This window comes from Pleurodeles waltl, chromosome 7 (genome assembly GCF_031143425.1).
Source record: "Pleurodeles waltl isolate 20211129_DDA chromosome 7, aPleWal1.hap1.20221129, whole genome shotgun sequence".
NCBI classification, from domain to species: domain Eukaryota; kingdom Metazoa; phylum Chordata; class Amphibia; order Caudata; family Salamandridae; genus Pleurodeles; species Pleurodeles waltl.
The window spans coordinates 803,927,229-803,947,750 of NC_090446.1; the positions used below are offsets into that span (position 1 = coordinate 803,927,229).

Here is a 20,522-nt window from a genome sequence, read left to right on the forward strand (position 1 = left end):
ATATTTGACTAACAGGATGCAGAAGGCCATGAGGCCCAACAGCCTCATAATTTGTCTCACATTAATCAAGGATAGACACTGAAACATCAGTATCATAACCTGAATATCCTGGACTCACTGATCGGGAGGATAAGCCTGAAACTGCACTGTGTCCAGAACAGCTTCGATTAAAGGGAGCATCTGAGAGGGAGTCAGGTGTGACTTCGGCACATTTATAGTGAACCGCAGTCAATGCAGGTGGTTTGCCGTAGTCTGAAGGTGGGTGATGACAGCCTGGGAGAGAAGGAGCCTTTAACAGCCAGTCGTCGTGATAGGGGAAGACTGATACCCCTAACCTACACAGAAAAGCTGCTACCATCACCATCACATTTGGTGAACAACAAAGGGGCAATGGTGAGGCCGAATGGGAGCACAGTAAACTGAAAATGCTCATGGCCTACCTTGAATCGCAAGCACCTTTGGGCAGGCAGGATGGGGATGTGAAAACGTACATCCTGTAAGTCCAATGCTACCATTCAGTCTCCCTGGTCTAGAGCAGACAAGACCTGAGCCAGAGTGAGCATCTTGAATTTCTCCTTCTTGAGGAAGAGAATGACGTCCAGCAAATCTAGAATAGGGCAAAGACCCTTGTTCTTTTTGGGAATCAGAAAGTAGCGGGAATAACAACCACTGCCTACTTCTGACATCAGGAACCTTTCTATGGCTTCCTTGGCCAAGAGAGCTGTAACTTCCTCGCTGAGCAAAACTATGTGAATCCTAATCAGCCGTTCTTTTAGTGGAGGCACAAAGAGAGGTAAAGACTGGTTAGGAGGGAATAGCACTTCTGTATGAGCTGCAAGACCCATTTGTCCAATGTTATGGACCACCAGTGAGGGAGATGAAATTGAATCCTCCCTCCAACTGGACACGTGTGGTCTTGCAGAATCACATGAGGAGGACTTGGGTGGTGTGGAGGAGGGGTGCTGGGTGGTGGACGACTTCTGGCCAGACCCTCTTGGTCTGAAGGTACCACAACCTCGTCCCCACACAGGATGATGACCTGACGGCGGACAGTAGCTGATCTGTGGTTGTTCTGGTACCCTGTCCTTTCTGAAGCCTGCAAAGGGGCAAAAAGCAGACTGTTGGCGAGGGGTCGCCAAGAGTCCCAGGGACCTGGCCATAGCCAGAAAATCCTTGAAATGCTCCCGTGCTGAGTCTGCCTTCTCACCAAAAAGGCAGGACCCATCGAAAGGCATATCCATAATGTTTGCCTGGACATTGGCTGAAAAGCCAGATGTATGAAGCCAGGCGTGGCAACAAAGGGCCACTGTTGATAAAATCGCTCTCCCCAGTGAGACAGTTGTGTCCAAACCACACCTAATTATAAACTTGCCTGCATCTCTCCCATCTTTGACTGCTTGTGAGAGAGTGTCCAACATGCTCTCCGAGACCAGAGGGAGCATCTGTGCCACCGTATCCCATAAAATATGTGAAAAGTGTCCCAAAAAGCATGAGGTGTTCATGGACATCAATGCCAGGCTGGAGGAAGAAAACATCTTCTTCCCAAATTGGTCCAGCCTCTTGAATTCCCATCCGGTGGGATGGCGCCATGGGAAGTGGAGGCTTGGACCACAAAGCTCTGCGGGTGGGATGTTGGGTGAGGAAGCTAGGATAATTTGGAGCTGGGCGATGGCGGCAGCCAACTGTCCTATTTACAGGAGCCGCTGTGTTGAGTCTGGACCACGTCCCCAGCAGGACTTCAGTGAGGGCTTCGTTAAAGGGCAACATTGGTTCTGATGTGGTAACTCACAGCGGAAGCACCACCGTAGGCAGATCTAGGTCCAAGACCTCAGCTGCCCTAGGCACCACCCTAGCACAAGACCCTCGCTCCTCCATAGCCACGGTAGTAGGTGAGAGGATGCCAGCATCTGGAGAGGTGCCCAGTCCACTGGCTTCTCCTAACTCATCATACCAGTCTATTTGCTCCAATCCATACGCAAGAGGGTCTTGAGACCCCTAGCATTCCTCACCAATGCTTGGTCCATCATAACAAGACTCAGGCAATGATCTGGCACCTGATGGAGCTGTTGGCGTCAGAATCGGCATTGTACGATGCTTTTCCCACTCCGGATCATGAGGTATGAGGATAGGGCTGGCACCACCAGTGGGTGCAGGTGGCGCGGGGAGCGTCGATCTTGGGAACGATGCCAGGGGAGGCAGACTGTGTGGACTAGGCGTCATTCCAGATCTGATGTCGGATTCAAGAGACCTCATTGGCACCAAAGCTGCCAGTGTGGAACCTGATTGTTCCTGTGCCGACCCCGTGGGGCTCGAAGGCACATCAGTGGGGGCAGCCCGCTCAAATACGAGACGCATGGCCTTGTAAAACTTCTTGAGTTGAGTGGGGGTAGCTCCAGCTCCCATAAAGGGGGAAGGCTCAAAGTCAGCCCTGGCATCAACTCTGCAGAACCGTGCTGGGAAAGTCCATGTTCCTGACTCACCTTGTCAGCCGACGGGCAAGGTGAAGTTGAAGTCTGCTTGGATTTCTTCTTCTTGTGCCTCTTCCCCGAGTGCCCAGAAGATCTTGAGTAAAATGAACAGGACTTGGGGCTCCTGGAGTGGTCCTGCGACCTCTTCCTCGACTTATGTGGAGTCTCACCGGCCGACGTCAATTGCCTGAGCTTCAGAGACCGCTCCCTCAAAGCTTTGGGAGCCAAGGCCCAGCAGTCAGAACACAACTTTGTGGTCTCAGTCCAGACACCAGGGACATACTTTATGGGGTTCAGTCACCGACATGGCAAGGTGACAGGTGCCACACGGCTTGAACCCTGTCTTCCTAGATGACATCCTACACACACTATCAAAAAATCTCAGACAAAAATGTTGAAAAAGACTTGTCAAAAAAGACAGTGGGTAGCTCGATTCCAGATCTACGCTAACTGACGTGGAAGGAAAAGAACTAACATAAGCACGCCTGGAAGGTGCCTTTATAGGTGACTGTGGCATCACAAACAGCTCCAATGATGCCCAGTGGATCCGAACGCAGCCACCCAATGGCGCGGCAACGGTGTTGCTCAGCAAAAGTTCTGGATTCCAAGCTGACACAGAGAAATTCTAAGGTAAGGAATCTGCAGCTAGAAAGCTCTATCAGATAGGGTTTGTTTTGATATATATACTCACTACCATGATGAAGAGTCCAGGCGAGTTGAAACGCATTGGTTGCTATGCTAATGAAATAAAGAAGAAATAATTGGAACTGTGGAGTGCTGTGAAAATTCTTTGTTTTTTATATATATATATATATATACATATTACATATACATATTTACAGCAAATCCGACAATTTTACTTTGAGTTTGCCTACATAGGTCATGCACTTTGTTTTCATTATTTCTTCTGGCTCCAGCAACCCACTTGGGGTAATATGATACAATGTGCAGGACTATCCTAACCAGCGAGCACTTTGTAACTCACTTCACAGGCCCACTGGGGCAAGGCTGGCATTTAAACAGACTAATCAGGTGCCTGCACTTAAACTAGCTGAAGAGCCATGCACTGGGTCTTTTAACAAGCAAAGAGATGTCTGGATCACCTCCAGCAATGGCTGCACCTACGAGGGGAAATATGTTTTATTTATTCTCTGCTGAGGAAGGGATTAACCCAGAAACACATGTCCAGAGATAAATTAACAACACAAGGCCTGGAATAATGAAAATGCTTAACGAATTCACTGTGAGTTGGTTTTCTATTTTGTATTTTCCTGATTACATTGTTTTGCAATATATATATATATATATATAATGTGGAATGTACCAGGATTGTAAGACAGTTATATCAGCAATGTCCCTGGCACCAAGGGAATCATTTTAGTAAGATCTCCCCAAAGCCTCATGATTTATCATTCAAACAGCAGCTATAAATATATTTTGAAAATCCAGACATTTTTTCTAACCATCAGCTACGTGCGTGAGTTCTGAAAATATACACATTTCTGTTTTGAATACAAACTTTTCAACTTTGTTGGAATACCGGAACTAAATCAACCAAGCCAAAGCCTCTGTTTAGCATTTAATGTAATGTTACCAGTTATCATCATTATATCCATTTATTTAATGTGTATATATATATATATATATATACATATATATATATAATAAAGCCATTTCACATTACTACTGACAACCTTGCCTAATACACTAGATAATCATAATCATTGCTGGTAATCTTAGATGGTGCGGCCACCAATGCGCCTTGTCTGAAATGGTCAGTATTATTAAACTAATAATATCGGTATGATTTTCATTGATCCCTTTTCTAAAGTAGTCTTTGTTTTGTCCCTTTTTATGGTTGGGCATGGTGACAGTAACACTTGGGATTTCACGTACATTATCTCTTTCATGATTTTTGCAGAGGTGGTAATCTAATATTTTTCTTGGTGGAGGGAGAGAAGCAGGAGAAGGAAAGATGGGTAAACAAGGGGCGTCATTGGTTAAGAATACATGTAAGGTGTGATATATTGAAACAAGAAACAATGTTCCAACAAGATGTTTGTTGAGGACAGGTTTTGTGCACGTTTTCATCTGACTCAGTATGAAGCAGTTCATTTTGCATAGTGTAATGGTTTGCCATGACTGTGTTTTATTCAAAGTAGTCCAGCATATCGATTGAAGCAATGGACTTTTCTGGTCCATTCATAAGAACAGGTGGATTCCTCACCTCAGAAAAGGGACTATGGGGTATTCACCAATAAAGTTGGAAAAATAAGAAAGAAAGAATATCTCAGGTTACTTGTAGTTTTATGAAATACTGTTATTCACAAACATTCCTAAGACTACGCCTGGAAAGCTGTGCTTATCCTGCTTGCAAGGAGCACTTCATAGTGGAGAACTCCACAGAGGTGAAATATGATGATCACCTGTGCAAATTTATATTTATGTTTTTGGCCATGAAGAAAAATATTTCTCCCTGTAAGAAAACTCTTTTCTTGGACCTCCAGAAAATCTGGAGGGCACTCAATCCCCTGTCTAGCCTGGAATGGATATTTTGCCAGCCCTTAGCTGAGGTAAAAAGTCTACTAATGCGAGGGTCAAAAAGGGAGTGATAGGAGTCTGTGTATAACCACAAACATACATATATGTGAGCATTCACCAAGTTTCATGGTTAAGCAAGGCTTGGAATTCCAACTTCCTCATACCTTGAGGGGATTTATGATTGCAGAGAAATACACACTTGTCTCAGAATTTTTCCGCACACATAAATGGACTTATACCTGCTAAGAATCACTTTGACTCGTTCACTTTATAGCCTGCAATAATGGAAAATGAGCTAACACATACAGCAGAGATGGGAATGGGCAATGGAAAATGTTAGGGGCTTATTTTCAAGCCCCTTGCGCTACCGTATTGTCACTTTTTGGTGACGCTGCGGTGGCACAAACAGACCCCTACACTGAGCCACATTTACAAACTGGCACAATGGGACCATTGAGTCAATTTGTAAATCCCTGTGCCAGTTATTCCCATGTCAAATGCCATGCAGAACTGGTGCAGTGAAATTTACTACAGTTCACTGTGCCATCCTGCGCCTTCACAGTGTCACTTTTTGAATGCCTGCGCAGACCAGGTGTAAAAGTGACGCTGGGCTTTTTGACAGAGGAACCTCCTCGCATTGCTGGAGTAGCATCAGATTACCAATGCTACTCCAGCATTGCATCACTTTTGCGCCAACAGATGCACCAGAATTTATGGTGCATCTATGGAATTGTACACCATGGAGCGATGTACCATAAAATGACACCAATATAACAAAAATTCAATAAGGGGACTAGTACCCATGATAATCTATGAAAGACGTAAATCAATACCTATCACAATAAATCACAGGTAGAATACACCAAGCTGATTCTTCGTGAACAAAAATTCTGTCTTTTGACTTAAGCTTTTTTATGGCTCTCAAAATCCTGCAGCTGGGCAAGCTTGATGCTGTATCCAATGAACTTGCATCAAAATCTACCACAAACTCCTGCTGATGCTCTAAAGGTCTTTGAAGTCCAAATTTTACAGGACTACTGGATCATCTTCTCTGGATTACTTTAAGGCTCTCTGGACAACAGCATTATCACCTAGAGGCCAGAATTCAATCCAGCACTCAAGCCAAGCCCCCTCTGGGGTCTTACCCCTATTGTTAGACATTAAGGGGGTCATTCCGACCCCGGCGGGCGCCGCCCGCCGGGCGGAAACCGCCCAAACACCACCCCGCGGTCAAATGACCGCGGGGAGCATTTTCACTTTCCCGCTGGGCCGGCGGGCGATCTTCAAAAGATCGCCCACCGGCCCAGCGGGAAAGCCCCAGCAAAGATGAAGCCGGCTCCGAATGGAGCCGGCGGATTTGCTGGGGTGCGACGAGTGCAGTTGCACCCATCGCAATTTTCAGTGTCTGCTATGCAGACACTGAAAATCTTGTTGGGGCCCTGTTAGGGGGCCCCTGCAGTGCCCATGCCAGTGGCATGGGCACTGCAGGGGCCCCCAGGGGCCCCACGACACCCGTTCCCACCAGCCTGGTTCTGGCGGTAAGGGGGTTGGAATCCCCATGGCGGCGCTGCATGCAGCGCCGCCATGGAGGATTCCCTGGGGCAGGGGAAAACCGGCGGGAAACCGCCGGTTCCCCTTTTCTGACTCAGAATGCCCCGGAAGCACCGCCAGCCTGTTGGCGGTGCTTCCTCTGCCCTGGCGGTGAGACACCGCCAGGGTCAGAATGAGGGCCTAAAACTGTGAACACTGCAATGTATGCCAGTTTACTGATGAGGCCAACAAATTTGTGTATTGTAATATGGAAATCATGTTGAATCAGTTTTCTAATTGTAATACTGAAAATGGTGTATATGCCATTACCTGTCCTTGCAATATGATTCACATTGGCCAAACAACACTGAAGGTACGCATACGTATCTGTCAGCATAGAAGTTGCCTACTGTGATGAGTGGCCAATGCACCATTGATGGACCACTTAGTGGAGAAGAAGCACAGTGAAAACAATCTTCGCTGCAGGTAATTACAGACGCCAAGCCCCTGCCTAGAGGAGTTAATATCAATGCCTTACAGAATAAAGAAGAACTGAAATGGATAATATGCACCAATTGCCTCAACACAGGCTTAAACAGGATGGAGGACTGGACTGCCTTAATATAGCACCTTGGTGGCCATGTCATCTTGTGCTAATGAGAAGTGACTCCCTGGGACTTCCACTGACAGGACTTTTGATTTTTAGTTTTGCAACCTTCTACTCAATTCAGTAAGACTCTAGACACTTTTATGAGTATGTAAGCCACATTGTGGCCTTTTCCTGTATTGACTAGGATAATATTGAGGCAGTTTCTATTTCTATTCTCCTTAATTTTTTCTTGTTCAGTTTCAGTGGCATCTTGTTTTTTACTAATTCGTCTATTCCACCTAGTACTACTGCACAATGACTGGTTGCATTCTACTATGTCTAATATGTATTCGTTCAAATTTCATATTTTGTATTCATCAATGCTTTTCAATAAATTTAGGACAGGATACTGTGAATGTTGTTCTTTATCTATACGATCATTCCCTGTGTACTTCATGGAATATGTTATTGTCATAACATGATTTTGGGTGCATACACACTGTATGCCATTTGTGCCTAGCAGACTCTGGATGTATTAGTGTGCATTCATTCAATTATAAAAAAAAATCTTCTCACTTTTCTTCTGTTCAACAATGGCCACCACATTTTTCTTTGAGCTGCTATCGCTTACTTTGATGCCTATTACGCATGGGACACCTCTATTTTACCGAGTGGAGTTCCTTTTTTCGCATAGACATTGTAAGTGCAGTTTGGCCATATTAAGTACATGGGCTGGGAGTTTACTATTACAAACTCCACAGCTCCATGATGGTTTCAATGAATGCTGGGAAATTTGGTATCAAACTTCTCAGCACAACAAACTCACACTTCTGCCAGTGATGCATTTATAGTTACATGCACACAGAGGGCTTCTTAGAGGTGCCCCTGTATTTTACCCAACCCTTTAGTGTAATGCTGACCAGTCTGTACCAGTCTGCCACTAACAGAAAAGTTTCTTACTCCATGGGGTGAGACCCTTTATGGTATCTGGAGTCAGAAACAAAGCCTGCTCTGGGTGGAGGTGCTTCACACCTCCTCCCTGGAGAAACTGTAACACCTGACGGGGAGCCTCCAGGGCTCAGGCCTCCTGTTACAGTGCCCCTGGATACTCGAGCTAGTGGAGATGCCCGCACCCCAGCCCAAGCTCCACTTTTGGTGCTGGTCCGGTGGGAAAATTAGAAAAAACAAGGAGTGACCACTTCAGCTGGAACCACCCCTGAGGTGTCCAAAGCTGAAGTGTCCCCCCTCCTTGCAGAATCCTCCATCTTGGTTTGGTGGAGAGTGACCAATAGGTACAAGAATGTGCTCCCCTCCCTAAAGGGAGTGGGCACAGGAAGGGTGTAGCCACCCCCAAGGACAGTAGCCATTGGCTACTGCCCTCTGGTCCATGTAATACCCCTAAATCTAGTATTTAGGAGCACCCCTTAACCTTACTCACCAGATTCCTGGTGACCTCAAGAAGAAAGAAGAAGAACTGCAAAGCTCACCATGTCAGTGATGCCTCCAGATAACAACTGAATTGGCCCTAACGACCTATCTGCAGCTTTAAAGACCTCTGCTCCAAGAAGGCGCCGCATCCTGCAGAACCAGTGATCTCTACAAACCCACAGAGAACTGCTTTTCCAGCAGAGGACCGAGAACTTCTGAGGACAGTGCCTCTGTCCAAAAAAAGAAAAACTCCAAAAGGACTCCAGAACTGTCCAGGATCAGCAAGCCCTACCCACTCTGCACCCGATGCCCACGGCCCAAGTCCAGGTAGCTCACTGGTCCAGAAAAGGCCCCTAGGTAATTCTGACCTCGACCTGACTGACAGTTCAGCAACGTTCAGCGGGTGCCTCCCCTACTTGTCCAGCCTTTGGTTTCCTGGAATCAACTTCCTGAATCCAGCCTGCAGCATCTTTTGTGGCTCCTGGGGTCCCCATATCGAAAGGCATTGGGCGCCCAGCTCTGTGTTTGCACCCTGCACCCGGGCGCCCCAGAGCCGCTGAGGGTGTGTGTTTAGCATAAATCTGTGCCCCCCCCCCCATGCTGACCTAAACCCCATAGGCCTGTGTCCTGGAACTGCAGGCACTTACCTGCAATCTGCTTTCTACCGAGCACACCCAGTGCCTTATAGGATCCTATTGTAAACCCATCACCAACTTTGACCTCTGCACCCAGCCGGCCTGTGTTGCTGGTGGTGCACTTTTGGGGTCAGCCTAAACTTTGACATGTGGACATCCTAAACTCTGAATACTGGAATTGTAAGTTGTGTACTTATCTATGCAAATACTTCCCCCAGTACTCTATTGAATCCTATGAAAAATTGCACTGTGTCAACTTTTAAAACAGAAGAGTGTTACTTACTTGTAAACTGCTTTACTTGCAAAAGCCAAACAAAGTACATTTGATAGATATGCTTGATACATATTGACAACTCTACTTACCTGCAACAAAGACCTTCTGGTTCTAGAAATAAAGTAACAAAATATATTTTTGCTATATAAAACAATTGCCATGGAGTTAGACATTGAGTGTGTGCCTCATTTCTTGACTGTGTGTGTACAACAAATGCTTTGCACAACCCTCTGATAAGCCTAACTACTCGACCACACAACCACAAAAGAGAGCATTAGTATTATCTACTTTAACCTCTGTTAAGCCTCTCGGAAACCCCTGGACTCTGTGCACACTATGCCTCATTTTGGTATAGCATATACAGAGCCAGCTTCCTACATGTTGTGTTTCCCCACTATAATGTTCTAAATTCAAATAAATCTGTAACACTATTCATTCATAAATTAAGCATAGACCCCATGGTGTTACATTGATTCTTATGGTTTTGTTTGAGGGGCCATTCTTCCTTTTATAAAAATTCTTTCAGGTTAGAGCAAGCAGAATTCCTCTTCTAATCTTCAGCAAGTCGCGTAAGTGTTCTGAGGGGGGGTTAACTGGGGTATTACATTTATAGGATGTACTTGCCAGAGATATGGGGTGAGTCCTGGACCCACACTAACAGATGGGGTAAAAGTTCTCACTGGTAACCCTAGCCACTTTTTCATTGGTTCCTGATTTCCCTAATGCAAACAATCATACTGTGCACCTTACTCATAAAATCCAAAAAGCTAAAACCCTTTCTTCCTTCTGCAAAGCCCTTGTGTCCCCCCTGAGAAGTGTTGAGGGAAATGATTAGTCTCCCTATTGGTTTCCACTCCAAACTGGTCCACTGGATTTGGAGGCAGCCTGGCTAGTGAGGAGCTTGGGAACAAAGGCTTTCCATTCCCGTATTTCTCTTTATACTAAACAACAGATCTCCAATCTTTTCTGTAAAAAGAGCTACTTATGTTCAATGAAAATCACCCTGAGCTACTAATAATATTACTGTGGTAATGATGAGCATCCCAGACAAGAATACATTAATGGCCACCCTAATCAATAATACGAGCAGTGATCATCTCAGTGCATTAGTCAGGGTTACCAGCAGTAATGTGAGAAAGGCTTTATCAATTTGAAAATCCTCTACATAGTTAATTCATAACAACCTAAGCTGCAATACCCCACTCACAGAGGTAATAACATTCATAATAAGACTCCTCAATGGCTCACGATTCATCATTCAGGTAGTAGCTTAAGATGGACTAATTATGTTTTGGAAATCCAACCAGTTTTTTCTCCAAACATCAGCTTATGAGTTGTGATAATACATGTGTTTTCGTCTTGAATACACACTATTTACTTTTGGGATACCTATATTAATTCAAGCAAACAAAAGCTGCTAATTTATTAGACTGGCCCGCACACAGGAGAGCTAGTTACAGGTAGCTGGAGAGCTACCAGTAGCTCATGAGCTAGTCATTGGAAATGTCTGTAGTAAACTAGTGTGGATCAGTTGAGGATCATGCCAACTTTAATTACACACATTCTCCTTCCTTGCAGGCAAAAAGGTACACTTAAGGATGACTCAATATTTAAAAGCAGTTTCCCACCTTTCGAAAAGGGATTTTTTGATAGAATTTACAGTAGATTTTCAGACTGCTGCAGTCAGGCTACATATGGTAGGCCTGAAGCCATACTTTACAGGCCCAATCTGTGGATGGCACAATATGTGTTGCAGTCCACAGGTGGAATGTAACTTCCAGGCCTCAGTGCACTTTCTACACCATATACTAGGAACATGTAGGCAACTTAAATATGTCAGTCAGGGATATGTCAATTTAACCCTGTCATGAGGAGAATAGGCACTTTGCTGCTTAGCACAGCTAAATTGTGCAGAGCTCATAGTCCAGCAAATATAGGGTCAAGAAAAAGGCAATCTGGGATGATTATGCAGAATAGGCAGGTTTGCTAGAGAGACTTACTGGCTATGCATGATAGATTTCTTTAAATACTTCATTGAGGAATCTATGCTGATTGTAAATAATTCTCCAGGAAAATCATTTTCCACTGTGTTTGTTGTAAAATAGATTGCTGATTGTTAAAATCTGCCCTCATTTGTCAATTTAGGTAGCTTTATTTGAAAGAGAAATTGACCTTCAACAAGATTAATATCATGTTCCTCTGACTTGTTCAGTGATTTTTAAAAGGGGGATCATTAAATCTATGAAAGCCTGGGGAGGCATCTGCAAGAAAGCAACAGGGAACACTCAGATCAATGCTGTCCATAGTCTGACTGGCATATTCTGGCTGCTGTGACATCGTCATCGCAAACTGCTCTTTTCCCCTGGCATGGGGATTAATCTATAGGCTGCAAACACAACCCTGCTGGACCAGTCAAGCAAGGAAATTAAACTTGGATCTCAGCTGCCCTATGACTTTAAAGGATACTGCCTATTAAATCATTGATTTTAACATGGAAACTCAAAACATACCATTCCACTTCACAATATTAGTAGTGCCGTAAAATAGATCAAAATTGTTTGCTCCAAATATTATACATATGAACTTACCACAAGATCTGCACTTGTCTGAAATGTATCAATATAGAAAGTATAATGCTGGTCATCCATTTGGTTTAAAATAGCTGTCATACATGCCACAAATTGGCTCTGCAGTAAAAAACAAAAACATAAATTAATATCCGATTTGTAGGAACAGAATAAACAAAGATTAGTCTACTTTTGTTTATACATTTACATATCATGGCATGCAGGCAGGTATGTATTGGGGAACAGCGTTTATTGTGAGGGACAGAGTAAACCAGTAGTCAGTACTATAAGCTCCCAAATGCATGGTGTAGGAAATTGAACTGCTAAGCTATGAGGAAGAAAGGCAGCATTCATAATATCAGCTGCTGCTGAGCGCCTACGAAGGCAAAACAATCAGATTCCTATGAGGAATCTCAAGATTAAATAGGGAAAGTTGGTGCAGGAAGCACGGCCTTCGTCAGAGAAAATTGATTTGGGAAATGTGTAACAACAACTAAATAACAATAGTTGATAGAGAAATGAACTGACAATTCGAAACCAATTTACTTAAAATATGAAAAAGCATTAAATGTATTAAGATTACAATGACACCAATTTGAAGGAAATCAAAAACTTTTGATATGAAAACATTGAACTAAAAAAACAATGTAAGTCAATAGTCAGTGGTTTTTCAATAACTAACACTTTTAAAGTCTGACTGTGGAAGGAGGAGATCGGGATTCAAGCTACTGGGTTAACCCAGACAAAAGTGATAAAGGACTGAGACGTGGGGCCCTTTGTGGCCAATTAGTAATACAGCAAGGTCGGACTGAGGTTGCTGGTTTGTCCAGAAATAAATGCTATGAACATAACATTCTCATTGAGGTTGAAGATCTTCAGTGGGGTAAGGCTAGAAGCAGTAGCGAAAAAAGGTTCCATGAAGCTATATTTTTATATTTTATATTTATTCTCAGAGTGGGACAAGGCAAAAATAAATAGCCAAATAAGTAGCTAACAACATTGTGTGTCTTGAGACTGCGTTGGTATCTTGTCTCACTCATCTGAAAACATTCTAATTTACAGCTTTCAGAAAACATTTGGCTAGGAATGCCTTTATATTCCCTTGTGCACTAAAGGTCTCCATACTTTTGTTTAGTGCGGCTTTCTTTACCTGAAGAAAGTCCCAGAAGTGACTTAGTAGTCTGAATTGTCACAGTTGGACCCTCAGTCTTGGGCTAATATTTAAATGGGCATAATGACGTTTTAGGGATGAGAGACTTCTCTTGGGCTTCCTACCACTTGGAGGGGCATAATTAAGTTGTAGGGATTAGAAGCGTCTCAATGGAATATTTAATGGAAGAATCCGCCTGCCTTCAGAATAGACATTGCCATTTTTGCTGTTTTACTACAGTAATACACATGTTTCCTAACATATGCCTTCATGGTATTCGAGGTATTTCCTGTACCACACCTCCAGCTATTTTCAAAAGCAACGGGTAGACACATCAAGAGGTAAACGTACTTTTAATATTTTCTAGTTAATAATATAAATGACAATATTTGCTCTACCGATAACTTTCAGGTCAAGATGATAACAGAAACATTTGGTTGCCCTTTGTGACCTTATGATCTATCATCTGTCACATTTCAGGCTGACGTTGCTTATTCTTTAGACCTAGCAACAATATAAGGCATTGATAGAAACCTTTTCCAATGCACTTCAAAGTTTGGAATTATCTTAGTATAAAACACTTGCCCTGTTTACAGTAACATTAAGATGCTCTGGGGGAATTTCTACGTTGTAAATTAATGAATTCATTTTCCTGGGATTAATCGGTTTGCATTCGCCAATGCTTTTTAGTGTCAACACTAAACAAAAATATTCCATGAATAAATAGGTTAGTAATACGGGGCTCTACAAATAATCACACGAAGATGCGTTTGGGCATGAAACAAAAGAGTACATTGATAATGGAAAAAACTGGGTTTCTGTGTTGTGATTGAGGCACCAGTGTTTAATCTCAATGTACCCAGTGAACACTTTTTACAACATAGTTTCAAAGATACCGGCCCTTGTATGTTAATTAGTGCAGCAGTGTACTACTAAATAATGTGCAAAAGCACAAGCATCCAGGTACGTGGAATATTTTATGTTGTTGCTTCATACTAAACATTGAAAGAATACCTCAAGTTGAGAAAGATGCAACACTAAGGCTGCTTATTTGGATGCTGGATTTAGAATCTCTAGGCTAGGTTTATCTACAGTTTACATCGAGGCAAAGCCACCAAAAGTGACACAAACTGTGGCAGTGTTGCTTTTGAATTTACTTTCCAGTACAAAGTGATATTTTGAATTGGAACGTGGCTTAAAGTCAAGGCAAAGTTCAGGCGAAGTAGCACTATGCACTACTTTGTGGCAAGGGGGATTCTCCTAGGTGGTGCATGGGAATTCCTTTGCAAACATCCATGATTTTTTAAACAGAAACACATCAACTAGAATTTGAAGGCAGAGGTTGCATCAAAACATGTCTCCTTGAGGCAGGTGCAAAGAAGGAGAAAAAGCTTTCTTTTCTCCAAGCATTCTAATTCTCCATGTATGTTAAACACAACCAGCACAAAACCAAACTGGGAAAAGTTTAGAAGTAATTTGACACACAGTATTTTGTACCAGAAAGGTATTTTTTCAATACATAACCTGTGCCAGACTTATGCAGACACCCTTGCGCTATGATACAAAGGTCTTTGTGTAGAGGTAGGTAGTCAGAAAGTGTGCCAGCGCAGTAGCAGCACCATACCTTAGTAGATATGGAACTGTCCTGCTCTCTCACCCAACACAGCAACATAAAAGTTGCTGTGATGCATTGGATGGGATATAGGTAAATCTGCATCTATGTGGATCTCTTGTATTTCTCGAGCAGAGCAATCACCTCAGCAGCACATTCATATTGTGACATATCGAAGAAAGGTTTGTCACCACACTTGCCATACTGAGTAATTTGTCTCCAGTATTTATGTTTGCATCTCACAACTGAGTTAGATACTTTTCTTTCCTTCCACAAATGTCTGATTCTATTCACTCGATGTATATACCCTTTCAGAATATCATGATACATCATAAAGTTATGTACTTACCAAGATTACGTTTTAAATAGTTAATAAATAAAAAATCCTTTACATTCACCCATATATCATTTGCATCACCACCACTCCATGATTCTAAGAGATCCCCCGTGATGACTGTACTAAAATCCAGCAGCCTCTTCTGAGGTAGAACAAACTTCCTGTGTTATGTGCAGACTGTTTCCTGTTAGTACTTGGAAACATACAGCACACTGACACCTTTACTCAAGGAGATTTCACTATCTCAATGTCCATACAAATCTTCTGGCTTGACACAAATACACTCATACTTGCTCAGCATGACTGGGCACTGTTACTTCCTATTTAAGGACAGCCTTGTGTCTGGAGCTTTGGATATCAATGTGACTGTTTAGAGAAGCATGCACTTGGGACACGCCCACTTGGTATTTGGTAATCAGATTTATTAAAATTTCTATCACATAGCAAGAACTACCACCATTCATTTTATCCTTGCATCATTGGAGTGATTACCTAAATGGAACATCATAAAGGAATGCAGGTTTCCCATAATAAAAGACCATAGTTGAATGTTTTTGGGGAGGAAGTGTGGTTATGCACTTCCACTAAATTCCAACTGTTTTTACAATAATATGCATGCTGAAAGAGAATACTCGTTCAAGGCACCATTCACAAAGAAAGTCAGTTTGATGAGTACATAAAATTTATACAAAAACTACTACAGAATTTAGAACTGTAGATATATTATCATGATTTAAAATTTAAATATGATCATAAGTACATATCATCACATGGCCAACAGAATAATTTAGGACTGTCGCGTAGGCTCTCATTATCTTAATGAGACTACTGGATTTGGGTGGCAGAATCACTTGCACTGTGGGGGACTGAGTCTAAACCCACTACAAGTGACACCTGCCGGCCTAATCCGGGTTTTGTTTCGGCTAACTAGGAGTGCCACAAATGACAGGAAAAGTATCTGGGTTCTTGGAGCTGAAGTGTACTGTTAATAAATTGTTATATAGTGGCTCGTCGTCTCTTTCCTAATTTGGAACACTCCTAATGGTTACAGGATATGTTGTTCCAGATTCAGTGTGCATTAATAGAAGAGGCCTGTACCTTGTTTTCTTTTTTTATACTCTTCAGCCTCCAGTCTGATGCTGGCACTACCAAATGTCAGGGAAGTGAAAACCAAGCATGTCTAGTCCTGATTCCACCAGGAGACTCACTCTGTACCTTTATCTCACCCTTAATAGTTATTTGTCACCCCTGCTTTCTTTCTTTGTCACTGCGTTCCCATCTATCTTTCCACCTTCATCCTTCTCCTGTCACTCCCTCTCGTTTTGGGTCAAAATGAAAAATAAATCCTGGTCTTCAAAAAAGAGTGCTGGTGAGCTCCACCTGCAAACACTGGCTCAAACTAAACAGATTTGCAAACGGTGCAGCTGGTTTTGATGATGATATGGGCCATCAAGGGAAGCTAATGGAGATCCATCAGGATCAGAGTGAGATGAACATATTGCTTCAGCCCTAGATGAAACTTGGGGATATATTTAAACTTTCTTTGTGCTGAATTTGCATCATTTTTGCACGCATATTTGGCACAAACTTAACTCAATCAATCAATCAATCATTTCATTTATATAGCGCACTATGTACCCGTCAGGGTTTCGAGGCGCTGGGGGGGGGGTGGGGGGGGGTGAGCTGTTAGCGGTCGAAAAGCCAGGTCTTGAGGAGTCTCCTGAAGGTGAGGAGGTCCTTGGTCTGGCGTAGTGAGGTGGGGAGAGAGTTCCAGGTTTTGGCGGCGAGGAAGGAGAAGGATCTGCCGCCGGAGGTCTTGCGCTGGATCCTGGGGACGATGGCGAGGGCGAGATTGGCAGAGCGGAGTTGACGAGTGGGGGCGTAAGTTGAGTCTGGAGTTGAGGTAGGTAGGTCCGGTGTTGTGTAGAGCCTTGTGAGCGTGGGTGAGGAGTTTAAAGGTGATCCTCTTGTCCACGGGGAGCCAGTGGAGGTCCTTCAGGTGAGGGGAGATGTGACATCGGCGGGGTATGTCGAGGATCAGGCGGGCGGATGCATTTTGGATACGCTGGAGTCGTTTGATGTCTTTTGTTGGGATGCCTGTGTAGAGTGCGTTGCCGTAGTCAAGTCTGCTACTGACGAGGTCTTGGGTCACCGTCTTTCTGGTTCCTGTTGGGATCCACTTGAAAATTCTGCGGAGCATTCGAAGGGTGTTGAAGCAGGAAGAGGAGACGGCGCTGACCTGTTTGGACATGGTGAGGGCGGAGTCCAGGATGAAGCCGAGGTTTCTTGCGTGGCTGGCTGGGGTGGGTGGGGGTCCGAAGTCAGTGGGCCATCAGGAGTCGTTCCATGCCGAAGGGGTGCGCCTGAGGATGAGGACTTCCGTCTTGCCGGAGTTGAGCTTCAGGCGGCTGTCGTTCATCCACTCGGCGATGGCTTTTAGTCCCTCGTGGAGGTTGGTTTTGGCGGTGAGTGGGTCTTTGGTCAGGGAGAGGACGAGCTGGGTGTTGTTGGCGTAGGAGATGATGCTGAGGTGATGTTGGCGGGCCAGTTTGGTGAGGGGGGCCATGTAGACGTTGAACAACGTAGGGCTGAGGGAGGAGCCTTGGGGGACGCCGCAGATGAGGTTGGTGGCTTTGGAGCGGAAAGGGGAGAGTCGGACTCTCTGGGTTCTGTCGGAGAGGAAGGATGAGATCCAGTTGAGGGCTTTATCTTGGATGCCGGCTTCATGGAGGCGGGTCAGTAGGGTGCGGTGGCAGACTGTGTCAAAAGCGGCTGATAGGTCGAGGAGGATGAGGGCCGAGGTTTCGCCGTTGTCCATTTGAGTTCTGATGTCATCTGTGGCGGCGAGGAGTGCAGTCTCGGTGCTGTGGTTTCGTCTGAATCCGGATTGAGAGGGGTCTAGGATGGAGTTGTCTTCGAGGAAGTGGGCGAGCTGTGTGTTGACGATCTTCTCGATGAAGTCGAAGGAGAGGTTGATGATCTTGCGGAGTTTGGGGGCGATGGTGGCGTTGGCTTTGTTGAACACGTGATGTGGGCATGGGTCCGTGGGGGAGCCTGAGTGGATGGTGTTCATGGTTGTTATTGTTTCGGTGTCGTCCACGTGGGTCCAGGCGGTGAGGCGGCAGGCGTCTGTGGAGATGTCAGGGGTGGGGTCTGGCGGCGGAGTGGCGTTGAAGCTGTCGTGGATGGTTGTGATTTTCTGGTGGAAGAAGGTGGAGAGGTCGTCGCAGAGTTTCTGGGAGGGCAGGATGTCGTTGGAGTTGGCGTTGGGGTTTGAGAGTTCCTTCACGATGCCGAAGAGTTCTTTGCAGTCGTGGGCGTTGTTGTTGATGCGTTCAGTGAAGTGGGCGCGCTTGGCGACTCGGATCCGTTGGTGGTGTTCACGGTTGGCGTCTTTGAGGGAGGCGAGGTTGTCGGGTGTGCGCTCTAAGATCCAATTCTTCTTGAGCTTCTGGCAGAGGCTTTTGGAGGCGGTCAGTTCGTCTGTGAACCAGGCTGGTTTTTTCTTTCCTTGGTTGGCGGTGGGTTTCTTGAGTGGGGCTAAGGTGTTGGCGCAGTCGAGGATCCATTGATGGAGGTTGATGGCGGCAGCGCTCGGGTCGGTTGAGTCGGGTGGTGGGTTTTTGACGAGGGTGCTGGTTAGTTGGTCTTGGGTGATTTTTCCCCAGCGGCGGTGAGGAGGTAGAGGGATGCGGTGGTGTTCGGTGATTTTCTTATAGGAAAAGTGGACGCAGTGATGGTCGGTCCAGTGGAGTTCGGAGGTGTGGCTGAAAGAGATGTGGTTGCTTGAGGTGAAGAGGGGGTCAAGAGTGTGTCCGGCGATGTGGGTGGGAGTGTTGACCAGTTGACGGAGTCCGAGGTTGAGGAGGTTGGAGGTCAGTGATGCGGTGTTGACGTCGTTGTTATTTTCCAGATGGTAGTTTAGATCTCCCAGGAGGATGTAGTCTGGGGAAGCGAGGGCGTGGGTGCTCGGGAGGTCGGCGACGGTGTCGCTGAAGGGGGCTCTTGGTCCTGGAGGACGGTATATGAGGGTTCCTCTGAGGGTCGTGTTGGGGTACGTGTGGGTCTGGAAGTGGAGGTGTTCGGCTGTCTTGAGGGTGTCGTCCGTGTGGGTGTGGATTTTGAGGGTAGATTTGTGGGCGATGGCTATTCCGCCGCCGATTCCGTTGGTTCGATCTCTTCTGGTGATTTTGTATCCGTCCGGTATGGCGATTGCGATGTCCGGGGCCGAGGAGTCATTCCACCAGGTTTCGGTCAGGAAGGCCACGTCAGGGGCGGTGGTGACGAGTAAGTCCCAGAGTTCGATGGCGTGTTTTCGTGCGGAGCGTGTGTTGATGAGGATGCAGTTCAGGTGGTTGGTGTTGGAAGTTCTTGTTGTTGGCTTCGCCGTTCTGTCGCAGGAGAAGTTGCAGGTGCGGCAGGAGAAAGGTCCTTTTGTGTGCTTCGGGGTTGCAAGGAAGCACTCTGCGGAGGGGCTGGGGTTGAGTGCGCGGAGTTCGTTGGTTGAGTAACGGACGCAGGGGATGCGGGGGGCGCGAGGACCAGGGGGGGTGGCGCTGGGCGCAGTCCAGGCGCGCACGGGCGCAGACGGGCTTGCCTCTGGCGTGCCTCCGGCGCGCCAGCGGCACGCCAGCGGCGCGCCCGCTGCGCACGGACGCGCAGCGCCAGCCATTAAGAAGTGAGGGGGGAGGGGGGAGGGGGGAGAGGGGAGGGAGGAGCAGCTGGGAGGCGGGAGGCGGGAGGGAGCGGCGAATGGGGGCGCGAGGGGGGCGGGCCGCAGGGAGGCAGGGAGCGGAGAGCAAGGGGGAGCGCACAAGGGGCGAAAAACACGAAGGCACAAAAAAACGAGCAAAATTAAAGGCAGTCACAATATGAAAAACACACAATATGAAATACACTAATGGCACAGTAAACAATCGGGGAAACAGCAATCAGAGGGGCACAACGGGGGCAGAAGCGCCGGAGGCGAGGCGCTTGAAAACAGTAACACGCACTATAGGGCGGCGAAAAAGTGGCACAATCAGAAGGGGCACGGCGGGGGCAGAAGCGCAAGGAGGCAAGGCGCAGAAAAATGAGAAAACAACTTACACGACGGCGGAAAGCGGCACACGGTCAAGTGAAGCTTGTCAGAGCCCACTAGACACCAGGGATGAGGCGCAGGAGGATGCCTGCGGGTGGAGGAGGGCCTCGAACACGCAAACAGCAGCGTGGTCGGGGGACAGAGGCAGGAGGCAGCAGGTTGGTGCTGCGGTCGTGGGGGGTGAGCTCAGGACCTGAAACAGGTCAGAGGTCGCTCACTCGCGACGCGCAGCGCCAGCCATTAAGAAGGGAGGGGGGAGGGAGGAGCAGCTGGGAGGCGGGAGGCGGGAGGGAGCGGCTAATGGGGGCGCG

General features: G+C 46.0%; 1 protein-coding gene across 1 annotated transcript in view; it reads right to left on the bottom strand.

Annotated features, from left to right (window-relative positions):
- Positions 1-20,522, bottom strand: part of DOCK2 (dedicator of cytokinesis 2) — a 2,133,690-nt gene that overhangs the window by 573,327 nt on the left and 1,539,841 nt on the right. The window contains exon 28 of the mRNA XM_069199340.1: positions 12,054-12,152. Coding sequence (XP_069055441.1) covers positions 12,054-12,152 — 99 coding nt within the window. The remainder of the gene's footprint in view (positions 1-12,053; positions 12,153-20,522) is intronic.